General features: G+C 42.4%; 1 protein-coding gene and 1 long non-coding RNA gene across 6 annotated transcripts in view; one reads left to right on the forward strand and one right to left on the reverse strand.

The window, feature by feature from the left end:
• The window catches only part of RASGRF2 (Ras protein specific guanine nucleotide releasing factor 2), a 179,979-nt gene that overhangs the window by 149,894 nt on the left and 7,290 nt on the right, over window positions 1-22,795 (forward strand). For all 5 annotated transcript variants that reach the window (XM_053291216.1, XM_053291215.1, XM_053291219.1 and 2 more), the window contains exons 18-24: window positions 1,143-1,249; window positions 7,972-8,084; window positions 9,848-9,908; window positions 13,336-13,439; window positions 15,708-15,792; window positions 16,354-16,551; window positions 22,165-22,244. In XM_053291216.1, the coding sequence (XP_053147191.1) occupies window positions 1,143-1,249; window positions 7,972-8,084; window positions 9,848-9,908; window positions 13,336-13,439; window positions 15,708-15,792; window positions 16,354-16,551; window positions 22,165-22,244 (748 nt within the window). The remainder of the gene's footprint in view (window positions 1-1,142; window positions 1,250-7,971; window positions 8,085-9,847; window positions 9,909-13,335; window positions 13,440-15,707; window positions 15,793-16,353; window positions 16,552-22,164; window positions 22,245-22,795) is intronic.
• LOC128342976 (uncharacterized) overlaps window positions 16,965-22,795 on the reverse strand; it is an 83,135-nt gene continuing 77,304 nt past the window's right edge. The window contains exons 2-3 of the long non-coding RNA XR_008315281.1: window positions 21,008-21,174; window positions 16,965-17,318 (exon numbers count right to left, since the gene is read on the reverse strand). This is a non-coding gene — a long non-coding RNA (uncharacterized LOC128342976). The remainder of the gene's footprint in view (window positions 17,319-21,007; window positions 21,175-22,795) is intronic.

Below are 22,795 nucleotides of genomic sequence, written 5' to 3' on the forward strand. Positions count from 1 at the left end.
TTTTGAAATCTAAGCTACAGTAAACAATCAGTCAATTTATTTATTTCGGTCATAGACCAGTTCAATAGCTACAGTAAACAATACTTCCCTATATCAGTCAGTTACTGCATGGTATTCCATTGCATTCTTTAACAAGTTGTTCTAGTAAGAACTAATCTGCCTACTTTCCTTTCACTATCTTTAAAACTGGACTAAATTTGGTCCATATTGGTTAGACAGTTCATGTTAGCCCTCTTCAAATGTTTATGCATCTGCCCTCTTGAAATGGAGTGCATGACATCATTACAACTACACCTTTGAACCATCCCTATGTGTCTCTACACCTGTAGCAAATTTGGTCTGAATCAGTTACGTGGTTCACTAGTTAGTCCAATTGTGCCTCAAATGTTCAAACGTCTGCCATCTTGGATTGGGGTGGATGGCGTCATTACAAACTACACTATTGAGTCTACCTATGTGTCACTCACTACGATTGGACCATATTTGGTTCGAATCGGTTAGATGGTCCATGGCCCAGTTGCACCTCAAACCTTTACACATCCGCCATCTTGAATCAGGGTGGATGACATCATCATAAACTATGCCATTGATGTGTCCCTATGTGTCCCTACAGTTGTAGCAAATTTGGTTAAAATAGGAGAGGACAGCTAGTCTTTTGTTAGCAAGCATGACTTGTTCCCTTTAGCTAAGCAGGATCCACCCTGGTTGCATATAAATGGGAGACTAGAAGTGTGAGCACTGTAAGATGGTAGCCTTTATATTAGGAAAGCTGTCGATTAATGTTGTGTAATACAGAGGGTATATAATCAGTAGATGCTAATTTTGGTAGTTTTCTATATTTATTTATTTGTTTGTTTGATTCTATACCGCCCTTCCAAAAACTGCTCAGGGCATTTTACACCGAGAAATAACAAATAAATACGATGGATTCCTGTCCCCAAAAGGCAAATAGTGTATGAAAGGCATATAACTGTCAAAGAGTAAAATACTATTTCCAGGTAGTAGTAGATCATTTCCTCCCATTTTCAGAATCCCTTTTCTAGATGGCCAGTTGCAATATTCTCCAAATGTGATTCCCTTTGATTTTCTTTCTTTAGCAGACTGCATTTATTTGATCATGGTCTATCTTTTTAATTGTGTAGGATTCAATAACTCCGAACGGACATGTGATAAGGAATTCATAATACGTCGAGCAGCCACTAACCGTGTCCTGAATGTCCTTCGCCATTGGGTCTCAAAACATTCTCAGGTACTTTGTATGTTACACGTTTTCACATCACGTTATTTCTATCATGTGGGAGAAATTTACTTCCTTTGCATTATTTGTGTGCCCTGTACATTGTACACTGTTTGTTATGTTCCCCCACCCCCCCAGTGCTACAGAATTGCCAGGTCTGGCTGTGTATTAGGCATCAAATGCTGTTAATATAAGTTTTCCCAAGGCTGCCTTATTATAATTATTCTTCTGGATGTTGCTGTTGTATGACTACAAGAGGATAAGGTTTGCTTCTTATGTTACAGTTTTTAATTGCAGGAATGCCCTTTCAAGCCACTTTCATGTCTGAACTGATTAAAAATATATGCAAATATCTACTTGTGAAGCAAACACAGACTACTAAGCATACCATCAGTCAAACTGGGTAGAGGTATGTTGTAGTTGCTCCTGCTTGAGTCTGACAGGTTCTTCATAAGCAAGTGGGGTCATGCTGTTAAACATTAAAAGTGAGTGGGGTGGTTTTTTGGTAATGCAATTAAACATTTTAACTCTGAATACTTACAGGTAGGAATATCTGGTTTTATAAGCACTATTGAAAAGTTGATCATTCCTATCAGCTAGATTGTGTGTATGGTTTCTGTGTAGTATTTTGTTAAGGAGTGCCAAGACCATAAAGATCTTTGGGAGCTTTGAAGTCATGTTACTAGTATTGCTTGTATATGTAAACTAATTTTATCAATCATGTTTGACAAACTGCAGTCGTAGGAACAAAGTGACAGTCTCACAAATACTGATGCCAGCTTTTTGTTTGGTGTGGGGGACGGATTAGGCGTCCTTCTTATTTTGCAGACCAAGTCAATGACCAATGAGAGCCGTATTCTGTTTGTAGATCGTAATTTCACCTTAAATTTAATATAATTCATTGGCACAGACTGATTAGAATTCACTTAGGATTTATTTCTAAACTATCTATAGCCACAATTATTATTGTAGAACTGCATGATCAGGAGCTTGAATGCTATGGTAAATGATAAAAGATACGTCTAGTATACTGCCATTGTTTCCCCTCCATACATTTAAGCAGAGTCAATATTACCTAAATCAGGGACTAAAACTGAAATTCCTGTACTGCCACAACTGCAGGCATTTTTCACCCCAGGAGTCAGCTAGAGACAATGACCTCCTGTGGTCATTGACAGTGGTCAGATACAGTGGTCAAATACAGTCTGGTATTTTGATGTATGGAGAGAATTCCCAGGTGGTTTCCCATCTAAGCACTGACTAAACCCAGTCCTACTTAGCTTGAGCAAGATGGCTGCATGACGTGCTCTCACTCCATATCCTGGGACATGTTCTCCTATTTTTATTTCCATTCAAGGATGTTTATTTATTGTTGGGGAGCAAGATAAATGAGGGGGGGGAAATGGGGCTTTAACTCCTCCCCTAGCAAATTTTCTTCCGCAGCAAGTCACATTACATTCACATCCACATTACAATCATGGAAGGCAGACTGCAAATTGTGCTGTACTGGGTATTATAATCTCTCCAGTTCAGAGGAACACCTAGGTAATTTTGGAGTCTGGACCTAAAGGCTTTGTGCACCACCCCCTCCCTGTGGCAAGGAAAGCATTTTACTGAACTCACAAGAATTTAAGGATGTAAAACAAGTATATTTGTGCAAATATGCATTAGCAGAAACATTTTAAACATGCAACTTAACATATTCCCATCCCACATATTTCTTTTCCCACTCCCTCCTCTGTCTCTAAGGAATCCCCTCTGTCTCTAGTCAAAGACAGATCTCTGTCTCATTTTATAAGGGGAATTTCCTTTTCTCTCTCAAAGTGAAGATCATGACTCTTCTAAGATGATGCCTGCTATACTATATAAAAACTAGAAAGTTTGGGGTTTTTTTTTGCTCTGGAGCATATACGGATTAATGAAAATTTAAACAACTAACGTTTATTTTATTTAGTGGCGACCTTATAAAATATATTGGATAGCAACCAAAGTAAAAGTTGCAGGAGTGAACACTTCAACTTGTGCAATTGATGTGGGGGTGGGGAGAACATTCAGCAATCGGTCTTTCCCTCCAGGGAGCTTTACACACAGCAGGCTTTACTGCGAGTTTACTGGGAAGCTTTACTGCAAACTCAAAGTTGTCCAAAACCCCCGAGGCAAATAGTGGATTTTTTTTTAAGCGCAGTGAAAAAACCAAATTGCGTGTGAACTTCTCCCCGATAACTCGCAGGGACTTCAGGGTAAATCTGGCCGATATGTGAACACACTCCCTCCATTCTGGAAGAATGAGAATGAAGGGCTTTAAAAGCCCCATGTGAAAAACTTCCAGGCAGATTTTCCAGTCAACTCCAGCAGGGAAAACCGCATCCTGGCTTCTTTGGTGCTGTGCGTCTCCAAAATTGCACCTCTACAAAATTGCACCCCGTCTAATGCAGGTCCTCCCTTGCATCCCCCTCCCTCTGCCATTGACTGACTCCCGCTCACCTTCCCTGCCCCCCACTCTGCTGTGTCCTGCTTTTCCCAGCTCACTCAGGTGCTCATCTCCCAGCCAGCTTCTTCACACCACCCTCCCAGGTGGCAGAGCAGCAGCCATGGGAGGGGCGTGGGGCTCCCCACTGCATGGGGCTCCCTAAATTCACCTGAAGAATCCTGGCCATAGGAGGGGCAGTGAGGAGGTGGTGAGGAGTGCCTCCTGCTCCACTTCACCTCTGTTTCCCTTGGCAGTACTGTCCAGCCCTGTCTGCTTAGACTGTGGCTAGCTGCTCATGACCCATTGGAGAGAGAATCTGGAAGCACACCACAGTAGCCTGAGCTGCCCACTTCCTGGAGGGGGTGGGCATGTGCACCTGCAGAGAGACGAGAGTGTCCAGGGGATGGAAATGACTTCCCATTGCCTGGAGAGGGACATGCAGCAGAAACATGGCAAGCCAGAAGGAGCCAGTCACTTTGCGTCAGGCTTGATCACAGTCATGTTCAGCTGCCCGGCACAGCATGTGCGACCACCACCCAAGAGGATTTGGGGGCTCCAGGGGCTCTGGGGGACCCCAGATGTCCACCCAGAAGTCTGGGGAGAAGGGCACCTCTGCTCCTGGTGTCTGCTATTTGTCTGAGGGGTTGGTGCTATTAGGATTTAATCAAGAGGTAGTCATTTAAGTCTTGCTGAAATCATTCATATTGTGGAGAGGAGAGCTGGTCTTGTGGTAGCAAGCATGACTTGTCCCCATAGCTAAGCAGGGTCTGCCCTGGTTGCATATGAATGGGAGACTTGATGTGTGAGCACTGCAAGATATTTCCCTCAGGGGATGAAGCTGCTCTGGGAAGAGCAGATGGTTTCAAGTTCCCTCCCTGGCGGCATCTCCAAGATAGGGCTGAGAGAGACTCCTGCCTGCAACCTTGGAGAAGCCGCTGCCAGTCTGTGAAGACAATACTGAGCTAGATAGACCAATGGTCTGACTCAGTATATGGCAGCTTCCTATGTTCCTATGTGGGTGTATCTTGATGTTATGGAACGCCCAAGAGGGACAGTGGCCGACATAATGCACAGCTTTAGGTTGGTGTAGGAAGGGCTGTGGGTCTGCAGGGAACCTCCAGTGTCCCTATGGCAACACTGTGTTGCACAGCTGAACAGGCATGGAGGGAGGAGGGTTGAGAGATTCTGCTCTTCCCTCCCTCCAAAAGTTGTTTCCACTTGCAGGAATATGTTCCTGAGAGCTGTGTGACCTACAGCTCTACTTACACCAACCTACTGCCGTGTGTCATCTCAGCCACTGAAAACAAGATTTCCATGTCTAGTTGGCCCCTTCTGGTGAGTATCTAGTGGAACTCACGATGTGACATGCTATTGTCATTTTGTGAGGTTCTTCAGTCCCAGAAGTGTCAGCCATTATTGTGGAACAGAGATGTAGAAATTTACAGTGTAAGAGATCACATTTTATGGTGAGTTCCTTTATATGTTACAGGGAGGAGAGAGAGCAACACTGTGTTGCCTATCACGTCTATCATTTATACACTGCCCTGAATGTATAAATTCAATTGCTTTAGTCAAACATGTGCATTGTCGCTGAGTTATGCTCATATGACTTCTCTTATTTATATCTAATACTTCACCAGTCAATCAAGAAAGTATTATGTCTGCCAGTTTTTACTGTTCTTGGTTTTATTCTTATCATCTGCATGTTTAATTCCTTGTAGATTTTCCATTCCTTTCTCTAGAGAGGTTTTATGCCTTCTTATCGCAACATGTAGTAAGTTTCCATGGTGATACTTTGGCTGTCCCAAAGTGGCCATAGGTGTGGGCTGAACATGGGTGTTTTGCTCTCAGAGCTCAATGCTCTTACTATTTTTCTGGCAGACAATCCCAAATATACTTTGCATTTCTCTGCCTCTTCAAAGCACTTTTGTTATATATTATGTAACAAGCTGTAACTACTGTACTCTTGCTACAAATAAGGGAGAATTTAAAAGAATATATGTTCAGGAGAAGCTTTCGTGGGCGAGTTGTTAGATTTATCCTGACAAGCAGTACTCCTCCTCCTCCTAGTTTTCAAATTAAAGTTGAAGAACCCAGCAGCCCGCCAGCAGCAACTCACTTCATGATGATGCTCAAGAACTAGATATACTGTAATGACCCTGCTTAAGAGATCTAAAGCAATATGGGATATTAACTAACACTATGTAAAATCATATCTGAAATGTGAGAGATTTGTTGCATGGGTATGCCTCATCATTGCTTCCCTGGTAAATTGGATTTACGTTGAGAGAACTTAGTGGTAGAGCTCATGCTTTGCATATAGTAGGTCCCAGGTTCAATCCTGGCATCTGAAAGTAAGGCTGGAAAAGTTATTTTGTCTGAAGCTCTGGAGAGGCACTACCAGTCAGTGGTTGACATCCAAACCAACGTTACACTAGTGTTACGAGGAAGGGGCTTTTTTTTGCCAATCTCCACTTCCCTCTGAAGTCCACTAGGCCTCCAAAAAATACGCAACCCTCAGGGACATTTTCAGGAAGCTCAGCAGACTTCAGAAGGAAGGGGAGATAGGTGAAAATCACCTCTCCCTGCTAGTTGCCAGCACAGCATTAGTCTGGATGTCAGACAATGCAGACAATACTAAGCAAAATGTAACAGTGGTCGGACTTGGTATAAGGAAGCTTTTAATATGTTTGGGTTCACTGAAGGCCATATCCCTGATGTTTGTTGTTTGCAAAATGCAGCCACAAATTAAAGCAGAAGGGTAACACATGGTAGGGGAAAACTCTTATCATTTAAAATTCCTACTAAAGATCCCCCCACCAGAAAAGATCCAGGTACCCTGAGAAAGCTGTCAGATCCTTCTCTCTTATCTTACTAGCATAAGCTTCTGTTTGTGCTATTAGTATTATTTTTAACATAAGCTTCTGCTCAACTGTATAGCCCACTCCACCTTACAAATTTAGTATGCTTCTACAGAATTTGGTTTACTAGCTTGACTGGGCTTTTCTTCTATTGTAAAAATACCACGCAGGAAGGAAGCCTCCATGACAGAAGATTTACAAAACCCCTACAAAACAAATATTCCAAATTATGTAAAATCTGCATTTTGCAATCTACAAACATTAAACTAAAGATGTACAAATTTGTATGCTTTGCATAATTTGTATTAGAAACAAAATTCAGTGCAGCAGAATAAGTTTCAAAATGTTGGCTTCTTGACACAAGCAGGCTTCTGTGTTGGAGGAAACTTCTCAAATGCAACAGGGATGCACGCAATATTGAAGTAAATTTCTTCAAATGCAGGATTCATGTGTCAGCAGAAATTGAGCTTCCAGACATAAAACAGGCAAACCTGTTGCTTGTCTGCTTTTTTTTCTCATCTGCACAAGACTAGATTTCATAAGATCACTTCCATTTTATTACTTCAGTCTTTTGAGGTGGTGATTTATTTATGGTTTATGAATTCAGACATAACAGCATACTGTGGCACAGAGTGTAGTTGCAATCAGCTTCAAGCTGTGCTTTCAAATGCTGGTTTTTCAGACCCAAACAAACCACCATTTGTTGGCAAGCTTGAATTTAGACATTAAAATTTAGACATTAAAAAAGTGGATTGTGTGGGCACAATAGTTTCAGATTACATCTTAACTCAGCCTTTGCATGTAAAAAAAATCTGGCAAGCCAATTTCCTACATTTCATATGCTATTGTGTGCTTTAGCTTATTTACATTCACAAATAAGGATCTGTCTATATTATTTTATTGTTATTACAGTGCTAGCAAGGTAAAAAGAACACTTTAATAAATAAATAAATAATACTCAGAAGTGACTCACAAGGAAGTTAAAGTATATTAGCAGATTATCATTAAAATTCTTCAAAACTCAGTGCTGTTCTGTGGACTATCGGCTATCATTTTCAAAGGTTGTCAGTGTTAAAATAAAAGTGGTTAACATCTAGACATAACCTTCCACTGATGTACCAGGTTTTTCTATTGCACAAAGGTGAGGAGGGGTGATTTTAGGTCCCACCCCCCCCCCCCAAAACCCCAAGCGCTTCACTTTTCAGCCACACATGCCTCCTGAAACTATGTCACTGGGTGTGAAGAGGGATTGCTGAAAATTGCCCCTCTCTTTCATGCAAGGGAAAAACCTGGTGTGTCCCTGGAACACTAGTCTGGGTTGTCAGCCTCTATCCGTCTGTGTCTCTATATTATTTTTAAAGAATAAATGTGATTTCTTCATTCAGAATCATTTCATTTTGTAGGATTTTGAATTGAACAATGAACTGAAAATGAATGTTTTAAATCTGCTAGAAGAAGTTTTGAGAGACCCTGACCTTTTGCCACAAGAAAGAAAAGCCACCGCCAACATCTTGAGGTAAAGAGATTAAAATGCATTACACTTATATGCTTATACAATGGAATAGTTATAACACTAGTGTTATAAGAAACAAAGAAAACTGTAGCTATTCTTATACATAAGGTATTTATTATAAAGGGGCCACAAAATAATGTGAAATGCAATTGCTTGTATAATAAAAATACGCCCGTTATTAATGGTTTCGTTGAACAGATAAAAATTAAATCAGTTTTTTCTCTTAATACTTCTAGTTAATCTGAAAAAACACAAGTGATATCTGGCCCTCTGTTTTCCTTAAGGACATTAAACAATAAAGTGGATGGAAGCAGGGTCTTATCTTCCTCCTTCGCCATGCTTTTTACATCTTTCTCTAAACACATGCAAAGGGGTCACATAACAGAAAATTAAATACACTTAGTGGTTGCGCCCCATTTCCTTTCAGGAACTTTGTTCTTCCTTCCACCAAAATTTGACAACAGACTGAAATCATAGTGAAATTCTAAACTGAAATGTAAGGACAGGTCGAGACCTTCGCTAAATGATGCTTGGCAAAGATTGCCTTTGGCACCTCCCATGCTTAGTTTCAATGGGTCCCCCCCCTCCACCTCACTACAAGCAATATACTCATCAAACAATGAGTCACCAAGCTGAGCTTGGCGCCCCCTTCAGCTAAGCACCATGGGCAACCGGCGGGTCAGAGGCGGGTCTTCTCTGTAGCTGCTCCTGGGCTGTGGAATGCACTCGTGGCAGAAATCCGTAATTTGAGTTCTTTACTATCTTTCAGGAGAGCCCTTAAAACTACTGTAAACTGTTTTAAATTGTTTTAAATGGTTGCCCTGGTTTTCCAGGGTTTTTAGCTGTTTGCATGTTTAATTAGTTTTATTCTGTTTTTATAGTTTTGGTTTTAATTGTTAACTGGTTTTAATTGTTTTTATTTGTTTATTTCATACATTTATATCCCGCTCTTCCTCCAAGGAGCTCAGAGTGGTGTACATAGCTATTTTTATCCTCACAACTACCCTGTGAGGTAGGTTAGGCTGAAAGATACATGATTGCCCCAGAGTCACCCAGTGAGTTTCATGGTTGAACGGGGATTCAAACTCGGGTCTTCCCAGTCCTAGTCCAACACTCTAAGGGTGGTATATAAATCGAATAAATAAATAAATCTTCCCACAGACTAGCCCACCATAGTTGGTAGTACTATACAATTAGCAGCAGCAAGCAATTGCTTATAGGACTCAGCAGATATTTGCCTCTAGCCCTCACCCACAACCATGTGGCTTGGGGCATATCCGATTTCTGTACTCATTCTGTTCAAAGCAAAATTGCATTATAACAGGAATTCTCAAACTTGAATCCCCAGATGTTGTTGGGCTACAACTTCCTTCATCCCCAGCCCCAATGGTATTCATTGAGGAGTGATTTAGTCAGAAGTGGGCTAATGTGGAATATGTTCTGTGCATACTTTAAAGGGAACCGTATGCACTAACAATCAGTTGTTTAAAAATTAAGTCTTAGTTATTAGCAATAGCAATAGCAATAGCACTTACATTTATATACCGCTCTATAGCCGGAGTTCTCTAAGCGGTTTACAATGATTTTAGCATATTGCCCCCAACATTCTGGGTACTCATCATTACAAATGATATGCCTTCAAAGCTGCTATTATAAAGTTTATCATATTTTCACCTCAGCATTCCTAGATTGATGTCTTTAAAAGTATTTTCACTGGCTATAGAGAAAATCATTTCTATATGAAATATTCTGCCTATCATTTTTAGGGCACTTTCTCAAGAAGATCAAGATGACAACCACTTAAAAATAGAGGATATAATGCAGATGGTGAGTTCATTTAAATAAGCATTTGTCAGCTTTGTTTTTGTAAGTTTGTGGTAAACCACCCAGAGATGAGAGTTTGGGGCAATGTGCAAATATACTAAATAAATAGGGGTAAATCACCCAACCCTCGGGGACATAGTTTTAGGTGGCATCGGTAGCTTCAGAGGGATTGAGAGATCACCAAAAAGCACTCTTCCCCAAAATGCAAAGGAAAACCCTGGTCCATTGGTGGAGGATTAGTCCAGATTGGTGGAGGATTAGTCCAAGGATTAGTCCTCATGGTAAATTATTACTTCTTTTGTATTTACACTCTGTGTTCAAATTGTTCAACGATTGCTGGAAATAGGTGAAGGGATAGCACATGAAGCCTGGCTTGATAGGAAATTATGCAAAATGTGGGTCTTCATATGTATATGTGGGAATATACAGTAGATCTCCTTTAGAATGGGCATATCTGTGAATGGGGCCCTTGTCTACAGTCACTCCAGGTATTATTACACACATTACTGAGAGATCATAATGTCCATTTGCAAGTGAAAGCACAAACAAAACTACCTTGAAGAGAGGATTCTGTATGCTTCCTTAAACCAGGAAGAAGTTATTTTACATGGATAAGCCGTCAAATGAAGTAGAACATTGAAATATAAAAAGGCTTCGCACTGGGAAAGCACATGGCTTTGCAATTATAATACTTGCCAATCAAGGTGTGAAGTGTTGATGAAACAATGACAGTAAACTCCCAACTTAATTTGATGTTCAAAACCCAAGGCAGATCACTTACCCTTGCCCCATCCTGCTCTAAGAGTATGGATAGTAGGGATATCTATCCACACCATGCCTCAGAACTTTAAATGGTCTCTGCTGTATTTATTCTTTTGTAATTCCCAAATAATTATTCACATTAATCTTTATTCAAGTTAATCGTGCTCTACATTATTTCCTATTAGTATTCATTGAGCAGCAACAATATGCTAATCACTGTGAAGAATACCGGCGATGTGATCTGAACACATATCAATCCCATTTTACAGAAACATTGAAAGGGGAAATAGAACATCTAGACTTCTTCAGTAAGGGTTTTATTTAAGAATATAACACAAGCCACACAGTGCTCCAGGTGCCAAAGCTTAGACCCATACAAAGGGCTAAGTCAGAGCTATAGAGGGTGTTAGCTTCAATAAAGGAAAGGAAAGATCATGCTGTCAACTCAGTGTTGATTCCTGGCGACTACAAAGTGATGTGGTTTTCATGGTATAATACAGGAGGGGTTTACCATTGCCTCCTCCTGTGCAGTATGAGATGATGCCCTTTCAGCACTTTTTCCTATATTGCTGCTGCCCAATATAGGTGTTTCGTATAGTCTGGGAAACATACCAGCAGGGATTCGAACTAACAACCTCTTGCTCCCTAGGCAAGTCACTTCCCTGCTGCACCATTATAGTCTCCTAGAATTTAAGTTTACAGTAGTAGTATTTTTAGGATATTTAAAGGGTCAATGTACAAAAATGCAAGTGGGTGCTATTTCTAACTGTCTAGCTCCAGCAAAAATATTGCAATACTGGAATTCCTGTCTGAAATGCTAGAATCTTTATTTGAGTCTTGATTGTCTACATTGACTGACAGAGAGTCACTGCCAGTTGAGGTAGACCATACTAAACTAGTATTGGTCTGACTTTGTATAGGGCAGCTTCATTGGCTCACATACTGTGCAAACCGCTGTGTACATTATAACGTGACATGCATGCAGTTGTGCAGGTATGCTCTTGTGCAATGCAACAATTGTGCAAGTGTGGTTGCAGGATAGTATGGCCATTGGAAATAATGGCTGTACAATCACCCAAATGTTTTTTCTCCGTTTTTGCATGTGCGCAGAAATGCATGTGTGCAACTGCATGCATGTCATGTTGCAAAGTGCACAGAAGTTTGCACACTATGTGAGCCACTGACTTTCAGCATCACAAGCTTTGGTTCTCAAACCTTTTGGAAACTTCAAGGATGTTAAGCCTTTCAGAGCAGGAGATCAGCTTAAGTCATAGAAAGAATGGGAAAAATTATGAATTTGAAAGATAAATGTTATCACCAAGAAAGAAACCACATTATGGCATATCTGTTTAAATGGATTTAAATATTCATTTTGATTTGTTTATATCAGCTCCACAAGTGCTTCGCTTAGGCACCATTGTCTCCAATGTGGCATTCATCTTCTACAGTATAATTTATGTTGGTTTATTGATTGTATTTTTATCTTGTCCTTTCTCCAAATTGCTGAGGACAGGATATATAGTTCTCACCTCCATATTATCCTCACAACAACCTTGTGAGGCATTTTATATTGAGAGATGGTGACTGGCCCAAGCTCACTCCACCAAGTGAGGTTCATGACCAAGTGGAGATTTGAACCAAGTCTCTCCGCTCTTAGTCCAACACATTTAACCATCACATGCTATTGCCTTGTTATACTAGTAGTACATTTCCTCTTCTTTTTATTTTATGAACTAGGAATGGGGAATGAAGTTGACATGGCAGTCACTGACATAAGCTAGCCACTCGCCCCCCTTCTAGGCAGCGCGGCTTGTTTACCCTAGGCCCCACCTAGGAGGAGCACGTGACACCGGGAGCCATCTCCCATTGGCTGCCGTGTGCCTCCTGGGCAGGGCCAGGGCAGGCGAGCCGGCAGCACGCCTGCACTGGCTCAGTCCATCTCTCAATTGTGAACCCTCCCTCCCATCCCTCATATATAAACTGGGCTTGGCTGGTTGTCTCTTCGGGCCGGGCAGGAATTTTGGGGATCCACACCTAATTGGCAGCTGGTGTGGACCTTTATTCGCCTGCCTCATGCTATATCTGCTCTCCCATTAGTTAGCTAGCACGGTAATTTCACAGTCACTTTGGTCACGGGGTCTGGCAGGTACAGTGCGGCAGTAAACAGCTGGAAATCGGTGCAGCACCTTAGGTAAGCGTTTGGCTTCAAAGAGGAGGGGCAGATCCCTTGAGGCTTGACAGATCGGGGATGCAGCTCAACTCCTACCTCTCTGCAAGCGACATCCTTCCGTATGGCTGGACAGCATCAGAGGGGTGGCGTTGATGCCAGAGACCTGACGTTGGATTGGCGAAGAGGGGCACCCCTGCTTTATAGCAGTGGAGCCACCTGGAGCCAAGGTGTTAGCGCCATGGGCATGTAGGCTGAAGCGGCCACGGTCCTGGCCAACCAGCTGGGACCACACTGTTGTGGCTGGAGCACCAATCCCAGCTGAGTGCCTCGTGGGCACAGCACGAATTAAATCTCAATAAAAGTGGCCAATTTCACCAAAAGTACCATGTGTCCGTGTCTCCTTGGGTCTGGGCGCAAGATGGTGTTAAGAAAACTGGATGAATAGAGGAACAGCTGAAATAACCTTATTTGTCAATTGTGTGCTTTTGTTCTTTACAGTTAGAATGTCCCAAACCAGAATGCTTTGAAACTTTGTCAGCCATGGAGCTTGCTGAACAAATAACTCTCTTGGATCACATTGTTTTCAGAAGCATACCTTATGAGTAAGTGCTTTTTCAATCATTATTATCAATGTGAACTTATTTTGTAAGTGAAATTATGGATGCTACAATCATTCGCAAAGGCCAACAAAAAAAATCTGGCAGAGATAATTGATAGAGCCATATCTGGTATTGTTTTCAAGATCAATTGACGCATAGGCTGGTGTCAGGGGTTGGCCAACTTGAGTACTGGCTAAGGACCCAGAGCCATCAAAGGTCCCTGAGGCCCTGATTAAGAAAAAAGATGGTGACTGTCAGTGCAGCCACTGCCATCAAGGTATAAGTTACACTCAAACCCTTGCGGTGGTTCAGCTTAGCAGCAGAAATAGCAATGGGCTGGTGTTCTCTTCAGCAGCCACACTGGTGGCAGCAGTATTTTTCTCCTATAATGCAATAACCCCGCTTGTTCATCCAGTGATGCAGTGGTGGGGTCATTGTATTATGTGGGGGAAAGATGTTGGTTTCGTTGTGACTTCCTCCTGACTAATCTTCAGAAGAACCCACAAAGGGCGCTTGGCTTAAGGGTCCTGACAAACCTAGTGCTGACACTGATTGTAGCATAATTAGACTATGAAAGACTAATCTCAAAGTGCTGCATACTAGCACAACATCTAGGAACATAAGAAGCTGTCATATACTGAGTCGGACCATTGGTCTATCTAGTTCAGTATTGGCTTCATAGACTGGCAGTGGCTTCTCCAAGGCTGCAGGCAGGACTCTCTCTCAACCCTATCTTGGAGAAGCCAGGGAGGGAACTTTAAACCTTTTGCTCTTCCCAGAGCGGCTCCATCCCCTGAGGGGAATAGCTTACAGTGCTCACACTTCTAGTCTCCCATTCATATGCAACCAGGGTGGACCCTGCTTAGCTATGGGGACAAGTCAGGCTTGCTACCACAAGGCCAGCTCTCCTCCCTCAACTGCAGTCATCTCGACTGCAGTTCTTTGCGAGCAGGATGCAGTTCATTTTGTGAAGACGCCTTCAGCATATGTGTATATATTCCAACATATCTGTATATATTCCATATATATTCCAAAGAACATCTGACATTAATATTACCCTCTTTACTGCCAATTCAGGAAGTAAGCAGGATTGAGAACAAGTCCAACAAAGACCGAGTATTTCAGGCATGTATCCTTTCTGCTTTCCAAATAAGCCACCTGTTTTTAACCAAATGGTGGTGTTGCTACCTTAGTATGGGCTTCAATAAAAATCCTAGGCAGTTATAGTTATTTTATAGGATGAATGGATAATTAACTCTTAGAAAATATAGGAGAAACCGCATACATAACTATATAAAACTCACCCAATTTTTCATAAGTATGTCATTCATCAGACTAGTAGTAAGCTACATTTTACTTCAGTAGGACTGTATAAGAAGCTTGAAGCTTGCTTTCTACAATTTCTTGCTTTAAAGAGTTGCAAACGGAAGCTCTACCAAAGATCTTGACTACACTCTTCATTAGAGTCCTAATACAGCAAGGGAGCTGCATTCTTGCAGAGGAGGTTGCTCTTAACTCAATCCTAGGCTTCCCACGTGTGGGTACATCTGTGTGCAGGGGTGGGGAATGATATTTGTCAATCTTCTCTGCCTCTGGAAGTGCTTTGCATCCTCCAAAAATATGTCCTTGAGGGCCATGCAAGCATCGGGGACATATTTTTGGAAGGCACAATGCACTTCTTAAGGGCATGCACAGGCACAGCAACGGTGGGGAAGTTCTCCACAGTGTGGACAAGTCTTCCTGGTGAGTCTGTATGGCCTTAGTCAGGATTTCTATACTACTGCCTGTTTACTGGGTTGTTATATGCATTGTTGTGATTACAAATGGATATTCCCTCCCAGTTCTCTCTGTCATCTCCCCCATCTAGGATATCTTGAGGGGAGAGGGAAGTGGAGTCTCCCATAAGGCCATCCACCATCACCTCTGCCAGTTCTAACCATAAATAGGAAAACACTCTTTCTATAATATTCTGAAATTATGAAACAAAAGGGGCATTATGAACTGGAAATCTCTGTTGTGTAAGCCCCTTTGAGATGAACTGAAACTGCACAAAAGCACTAATGAACACTGTTGGTGTTTTCATTAATTTAAATGAGGCTTATGCAGGAGAACCTTGTAGTGGATTGTGTCCAGTGATATTAAGTGTCTTCTGATTGTGTGCCATGAACTATGTCTTGGAGTCGCAGCTGAGTTATCAATTGCCAGGCTTTTATTTTAGTCTTATTTTCTGATGACAATTTCTTCTTTTTCTTCTTCTTACTCCTTTTCCAGGGAGTTTCTTGGGCAGGGATGGATGAAACTGGATAAAAATGAAAGAACACCTTATATCATGAAAACCAGCCAACACTTTAATGATGTAAGTTACCATAAAAATAGAGAACACTTTCTAGGAATACAATAACCCAGATTTATAAATGTTTCAGTCTCTTTATGACTAATCATAAAACCACCAGAGCATTCAATTTCCCTGAACCACTAACCAGCAATTTGGTAGTAGTGAAATAACTTGGAACCTTTGCAACTTGCTGAAATCTACAAGTATTGACATATTAAGATGTATTTATTACCTAGACGCCAAACTAGTGCCAATTCAGTTAGACATCATTTAGTTTAATGATTTCCTGCTTTAGATATTTTTCCCTAGTTCTTGCCCTTGACTCCTTGGCCATAACACAAAACCAAAGAGTCGTTGCTCACAGCAACGTTACTGGTGCCAGCAACATTTTGTCCTTTGAATATTGTTCTGCCTTTGCTATCCTTTCCTTAATTCACTTGTTCTTTCCTAGCTCTCTAGCAATGTTCTACTTTTTGAAAACTCAGAACTGCTTTTATTTCATTTAGACCCTGTATTTAAAAATACTGTGCTTTGCATATTATAAATACACAAACATTTTTAATACTGCTTTTTTTGACCCAGATGAGCAACCTTGTTGCCTCCCAAATTATGAATTATGCTGATGTTGGCTCACGTGCTAATGCAATTGAGAAATGGGTAGCGGTGGCTGACATTTGCCGATGTCTGCACAACTACAATGGCGTGCTTGAAATCACATCAGCCTTGAACAGAAGTGCAATCTACAGACTGAAGAAAACCTGGGCTAAGGTTTCTAAACAGGCCAGTAATCTGTATATATTGATGCATTTCGTGTGATGGCTTACCTGGATAAGTAAGAGGTGTTCTTACTGGAATTATTTTTAGGTGAAAGTAACAATTTGGTGGCTTTCTATAGTTCAGGATGATGTCTAGTGATTATGTCAAGATGATGTTTAGTAACTACATTACTACATCAGTATTGTAATGATCACGGACAGGACCAGCCTAATGAAGAAACAATGGGAATATATTCAAAAGGGGGCCTCATTTTCAGCTTCAGTGTGGGGGGAGATAGTAAATGAGTGAACAAATGAAAACAAAAAATAGGGGTTGGTTGATGAGTAAGTCAAACAACCCCAGAAAACATAGACACAGGGAAGACGTAAGTATTCAGCACCCCTTGATCTCCTTTAATATCCCCCAATCGAGTGTATTTTTTGTCCATGCTTCATGTTCTGCTTCATATTCCCGGGTAGTTCTGACATTGTCACTGTATTTTCTTCTGTCCTCCTCCCCTCCTGGCTCTTTGCTAGCTCTTTCTTTTCCCTGTTGCTCTTTCCAGCCCATAGCTTGTTCATCTCTGTAGGGATCCATAGTCCCTCATAACTGGGTCTTCTGCACAGGAGGCCTGCGGAAGAATCTATAGCTCTGTTTAGGCACTCTCTGGCCCTTTAAAGCGTAGTGATAGCAGAGCCTACATAGCCATCTGTAGAGTGCTTCCCTCTTCAGTTCCTTCTCATCTGCCGCTTGTGCTGCTTCATGGAGAATCTGTTCCTGTTCCCTCAATCCTATGAGAAAGTGAAAATTGTTATTTGGACTGTTTTCTTGGTTTTGATTTGGACTGTTTTTCTGACAACTCTTTATCTGACTCTCCTGTGCTTTGACTTGGAGTGGGTTTTTTTTACTATTCTTGTCTGTCAGAGTTAATGGTCTATTTGGATTGTTTGATCTCAGACTGTTTTTGACTATTCGCTGACTTGTGTTTCTGGACTTGACATTTTATATCTGACTTCAGATAGTTTTTTTGGACTTGGCTATGTCTGCTCCTAAAAGTTTTAAAAGGTGTGCTACCTGCAGGGGCACTATGCCCTCCGCTAAAGGCCATGCTGACTGCCTCATATGTTTGGGGCTAGTCATAATACCAGTGCCTGTAAGGTCTGTTTGTCATTTAAGAAAAAGACCCATTTAAGCAGGGAACTATGACTGAAAGCCTCTTTGTATGAAAATAGTCTCTGTCCAGGGACTCCGAGGCTGAGCCCACCACCACTGCTGAAAATGGTGCCTTCCAGCCTCTCGGCGCCTGCCTCAGTACCAACCCCATTGATGTCCACCGCATCTGCAAGTGCAGACTTTAAGAAACCTGTGGAGAGAGGCTGAGAGCACTACCGGAAACATAAGCATGACCAAGCCACACAAAAAGCATGAGAAGGATACTTTGACTTCAACACCAGTTTCAATGCTCTCTACTTTGCCGAGGTCACATTCGACACTGAGTTTGATGCCTAAGCTGTCAACTTTGTCTTCCATCAAGACCCCGTCGCCTTCTATGGAGCATCCAGCCACCTCCTTTTCTCCTCAGCCTTCATCCTCTTCCAAGTCTCTGATGGCAAGAGCTTCAGTTCTGGCTCCCTTGGCATTGAGGAACTTAGGCACACTGGGACATTCATCGACATTGGCACGCTCTGCATCAATTCCGTTTGCATTGAATCCTACTCCTTTAGCTAGAAGGCATTAGATGCCTGTGCCTCATGTTTCAGCATCAACACCTGCTGCTCTGAACCCAAGGCACTCACCTTCACCGGCAATGATGACCTTGGTCCTGATATTGACTACACCTGAGGCATCATCAGCACCACCGGCACAGGCCTCTCTCTGTGCCAATATGACTGCTCTTCATCTCTCACCTGTTCATTTGGTGGCTCTCACCTGTTCATTCACCCATCGTCATCTCTCATGGATCGACTCCTGCCCGGTCTTCTCTCCGCCTTTCGCTGTTGCAGCCTGTTACACTTTCTTTGGACTCTCCGGTGCTGGCAAACCTACTTCAGAAGGAACTGCTAACTGGGCAAAGAGGCACCTTTTTAATGCGGTGATTCTCTTTATTTAGCAGGGGGAGAGTAACTGGCCCTATCCAGCCCCAGCACAGTACTTCCAGTGACTGTTGCTGGTGTCTGTCTTATGTTTCTTTTTAGATTGTGAGCCCTTTGGGGACAGGGATCCATCTTATTTATTTATTATTTCTCTGTGTAAACCGCCCTGAGCCATTTTTGGAAGGGTGGTATAGAAACTGAATTAACAACAACAACAACAACAGGAGCACCTACTTGGCTCTGCTAACTCAATGCCCTCAGGCTCTACTTTCAAGGGTTTCACCTCAGGGTCTTGACATTGATGAACCCAGCTCGCCTCTGCTTATTCCTAAGACCCCTATGGGTGGCCTTTCCACCTCAACACCAACTTGCCCATCAGCTGTACCCTGGAGGGAGTGCTTCCACCTTTTGTCCTCCCATGTTCCTAGGGACCTCCTGAACTATAGCAGCTCTCCAGGGGCTTCCAAGAATATAGGCTATGGAAATCAATGCATCTCTTGGGGGCTCTTCCAACACCTCTTACTCTGAATTCTACTGACCCTTTTAAACGCCCTGCTACACCGGCTGCCCTTTTTAGTCCTGCTATGCTGATGCCCAGGGCTCCACCTGTTGGAGATGGAGTTACCGTGCATCAGCCTTTTGCATGAACTATCCTAATGGCCACTAGAGGCATTGGGAGCAGAGATAGCTAGTGGGGGTCTCCTGACCTGTCCCTACTTGCCTCTGCTCTATGACCCCTGCTTTGACTCCTCAGGTACTTCCTGTAGTGAGTCAGTCCTCTTCCTTTCCTCCTAGAGAGAAGATGGTAACATCTGTCTCTCTCCCTACCTATTCATTATGTCGCTGATAGATAGGATAGGTCTTTCCAATCTCAAATGTACTTCACCAATAAATCAATTTAGTTTAGACTCTGCAGTGATCTATCTCCATGTGTGTTACTTAAATAGCTGCAACAATTATGCTCTGCACTCTGTAACTGGAGTGGTAGCTTCCTTGGTGCTTTGCTAAATAATCACAAACCCCAACACCATTGCCTACACCTATGCTGCCAGTATCGCCTGCGCCTGACTCCCATCTGTGCCTGTGCCTCCCCCAGGTCCTGCCCTTCCAGAGGCCCCCGGTCCTGCAGCTCCTATGTGCCTGCACAGCCTGTTCATCCTGTGGGACCACATCCCAGGACTCCATTACCTGAGGGAGTCTTCTTATGCGTTCAATCCTGACTGGGTTCTCAGAAGCTCTACCGGGCACATCACCAGACAATAACATGTCAAACCAACCATCTAACTCTCCAATGGAGGAGACTAAATCCTACCGGGTACAAATATAGGATATGGAGAGGGCTTTAAGCCTGGAGGCACCCCCTCCAGAGGATACAATCAAAGTTTCTGTTTATGGCTATCTTTCTGCCACATATGTAGCTCACCCTACTGTGTTGCTCATGTTCCCAGCTCAGGTCGCTGCTTCCAAAGCTGCTTGGTCTGCCCCAGTGACATCCACTCTTCCTTGTAAAATGATGGAGAGTCTGTATTGGGTCCAAGAGGCATCTTGCCCATTTCTGTTGAAACACCCAGCACCGAACTCGCTGGTGGTGAACTGCGCACTGCAAGCGAAGCCCACACGAAAACATTCAGCACCGGTGGATAAGGAGGGCCAGAAATTGGACTCTGGAGAGGAGGTTCTACTCCACTGCTTGTCTATTCCTTTAGGTTGCCAAATACTTGGCCTACATGGCCAAGTATCAGCAGTCCCTCTGGGACATGTTGAAGGAGAACATTGCTGATCTTCCTGAGCCCTTTAAGGCCAAATTCCTGTCAACACGCTCCAAGACTGCCGATCTTAGCAGGAAGCACCTGAGTATAGCCAAGCACCTGACAGAAGCAGAGTCCAAGGTGCTAGCTGGATCATTCACTCTCCGTCACCATGCCTGGCTCGGGTCCACTCCTCTAGAGCCAGGCATGAAGGATAAAACTGAAAATCTGCCATTTGACAGCAAGGGTCTCTTCTCGAAGGACATGGACAAGATGATAGAGAAACTGAAAAAGTCTCATTATACTGCTAAGACTTTTTACTCAGTCTCAAACCTTGTCCTTCCAATACAGATATTGCCCTGGTTACAAGCAGTGATACCAACCTCGGCCTTCCCAAGACAGAGGAGTTTTTAGACAAGGGTCTAGGCAGCACCGTTGGGCAGTCTTAAAGAAAGTACAGTAACCACTAGCACCCACCTCCTTTTTACAGGAGCTAGTCATTCACCCACTTGAGAGGGACCATGGATCCCTACAGAGATAAACAGGTTGCTTACTTATTATTTCTGTGGGGATCCATGGTCACGTACAACGCCCACCTGGATTTCCCCTCTGCTAGCTTGGCATGAACTGTTTATTTACCTGTGCTGCTGTGGCTTGTCTTCTCTGTCTCTCAATGTCATCAGTCCCTTCACAGTGGCCGATTCAGGAACCGAAGAGGGGGCACTCTATAGCCATCTTTGTAGGCTCCGATATCACTACACCGTAAAGGGTCGGAGAGTGCCGAAACTGAGTCTTCTGTGGGCTTCCTGCGGAGGTACAGAAAATCCAGTTGTGAGTGACCATTGATCCCCACAGAGATCATAAGATAAGCAACCTGTTTTTCCAATACTGCCTGGAGTTAAGAGGCCACCACCCGCTCAGCCACCTTGCCTAGCCATGGAAGGTTGGAGACAGGCCTAGAGTTGCTCAGCTTTGGGAAATCCAAGACTGGATTCTTCATCAGCATTAGGAGCTAAAAGGAGGTTAGAAAGTCTGCTCCTGCCTTAACTGTGTAGCTCATTGGGTGACTTTAGACCAGTCAGAGTTTCTGCGCCTAATGTACCTCACAGGGTTGATATGAGGAAATGAGATAACCCTCATGCAAACTGTCCTGAGCTCCTTAGAGGAAAGGTGGGATTTAAAATGGAACGGATATTACTAAGAAACACCTTCAGCACTTGTTGACTTTTATGAATGTTTCAAGCATGACAGTTTCAGAGGATCAGAGTTCCCATATGTCTTGCACCATAAAAGAAGAAGTGATGAGTAGTAATTTACTTAGCTGCATTATTTCTGAATTTTCTTGATTAACCACTAAGTTATTCTGCTAATGCTGGAGACTTCACTATGGCCTAAAGTCTGGTCCATATACTGTAAAACATGATATTGGCCACAAAGCACCAACAAAGCATTGGTGAGCTTTTTTGCACCAGCATACACATTTTGGACTTGGACTGGCTTGCAGCATCTCACAACAGCATATCTGTCTAGACCAGAGACAGATACAATCATAAGAGTGCAAGCACATAGGATGGCAAGTGAATTTAAACAAGTTGGCAGATGATTAGAATGCTGTGCGTCATGTTGAGCCTCAGTCAAGCACTTAGGTTTAATTATGATTGAGTAGTTCCACGGTCATTTACAGAGCTAAATATTTGTTTGAAGATAAGCTCATGCTTAAGAAGTGCTTTCAGGACTGAGTTACTGTCATATTCTATTTCACTAGGAGTGTCTCTTTTGATTCATTCTCTTTGTAGACTAAAGCTCTTATGGATAAACTTCAGAAGACTGTATCATCTGAGGGAAGATTTAAAAATCTCAGAGAAACACTCAAGAAGTATGTCTTAAATGATTACATTTTGCCGTATATTTGATAGTTATTAAGATATGTCTTCAGTTACCTTTTATAATGGAAATAATCTTATAAAATTATGATACAATATTATCTTTTTAATGCAGGCTTTATGGAGTTCAGCTCGAGTGCTTTGTTGAACATACTCCAAAGTCATTACCACATATAGATTCTTACAGGATCTCTGGAGAAATTCCAGGACTTATTAAACAATTATTCTGTACATAATGCTTCTTGCTGATGAAATGATAAACTTTTCCAATAAGTCTAAGGACAACTTACTCTTCTAACATTATCCACTGGGAAAACCCTACAATATCTCCGTAGTGCTACTGAGATTTATATACTCAAGAGTACAACAGAACTGTTTCTACACAATTATTCTTCTAGGGTGTTTGTTTTAGAGGAGAAGCTACCAAGTGCTTCTGCTATGCAACCCCCATCCATTTCAATGGGGTTTGTGTTACAGTTCCATTTGGAAGATTTGGCAAGTGCTAACATACTTTTTAAATATACAATGATCAGACTTCACAACT

This window comes from Hemicordylus capensis, chromosome 2 (assembly GCF_027244095.1).
Source record: "Hemicordylus capensis ecotype Gifberg chromosome 2, rHemCap1.1.pri, whole genome shotgun sequence".
NCBI lineage: Eukaryota > Metazoa > Chordata > Lepidosauria > Squamata > Cordylidae > Hemicordylus > Hemicordylus capensis.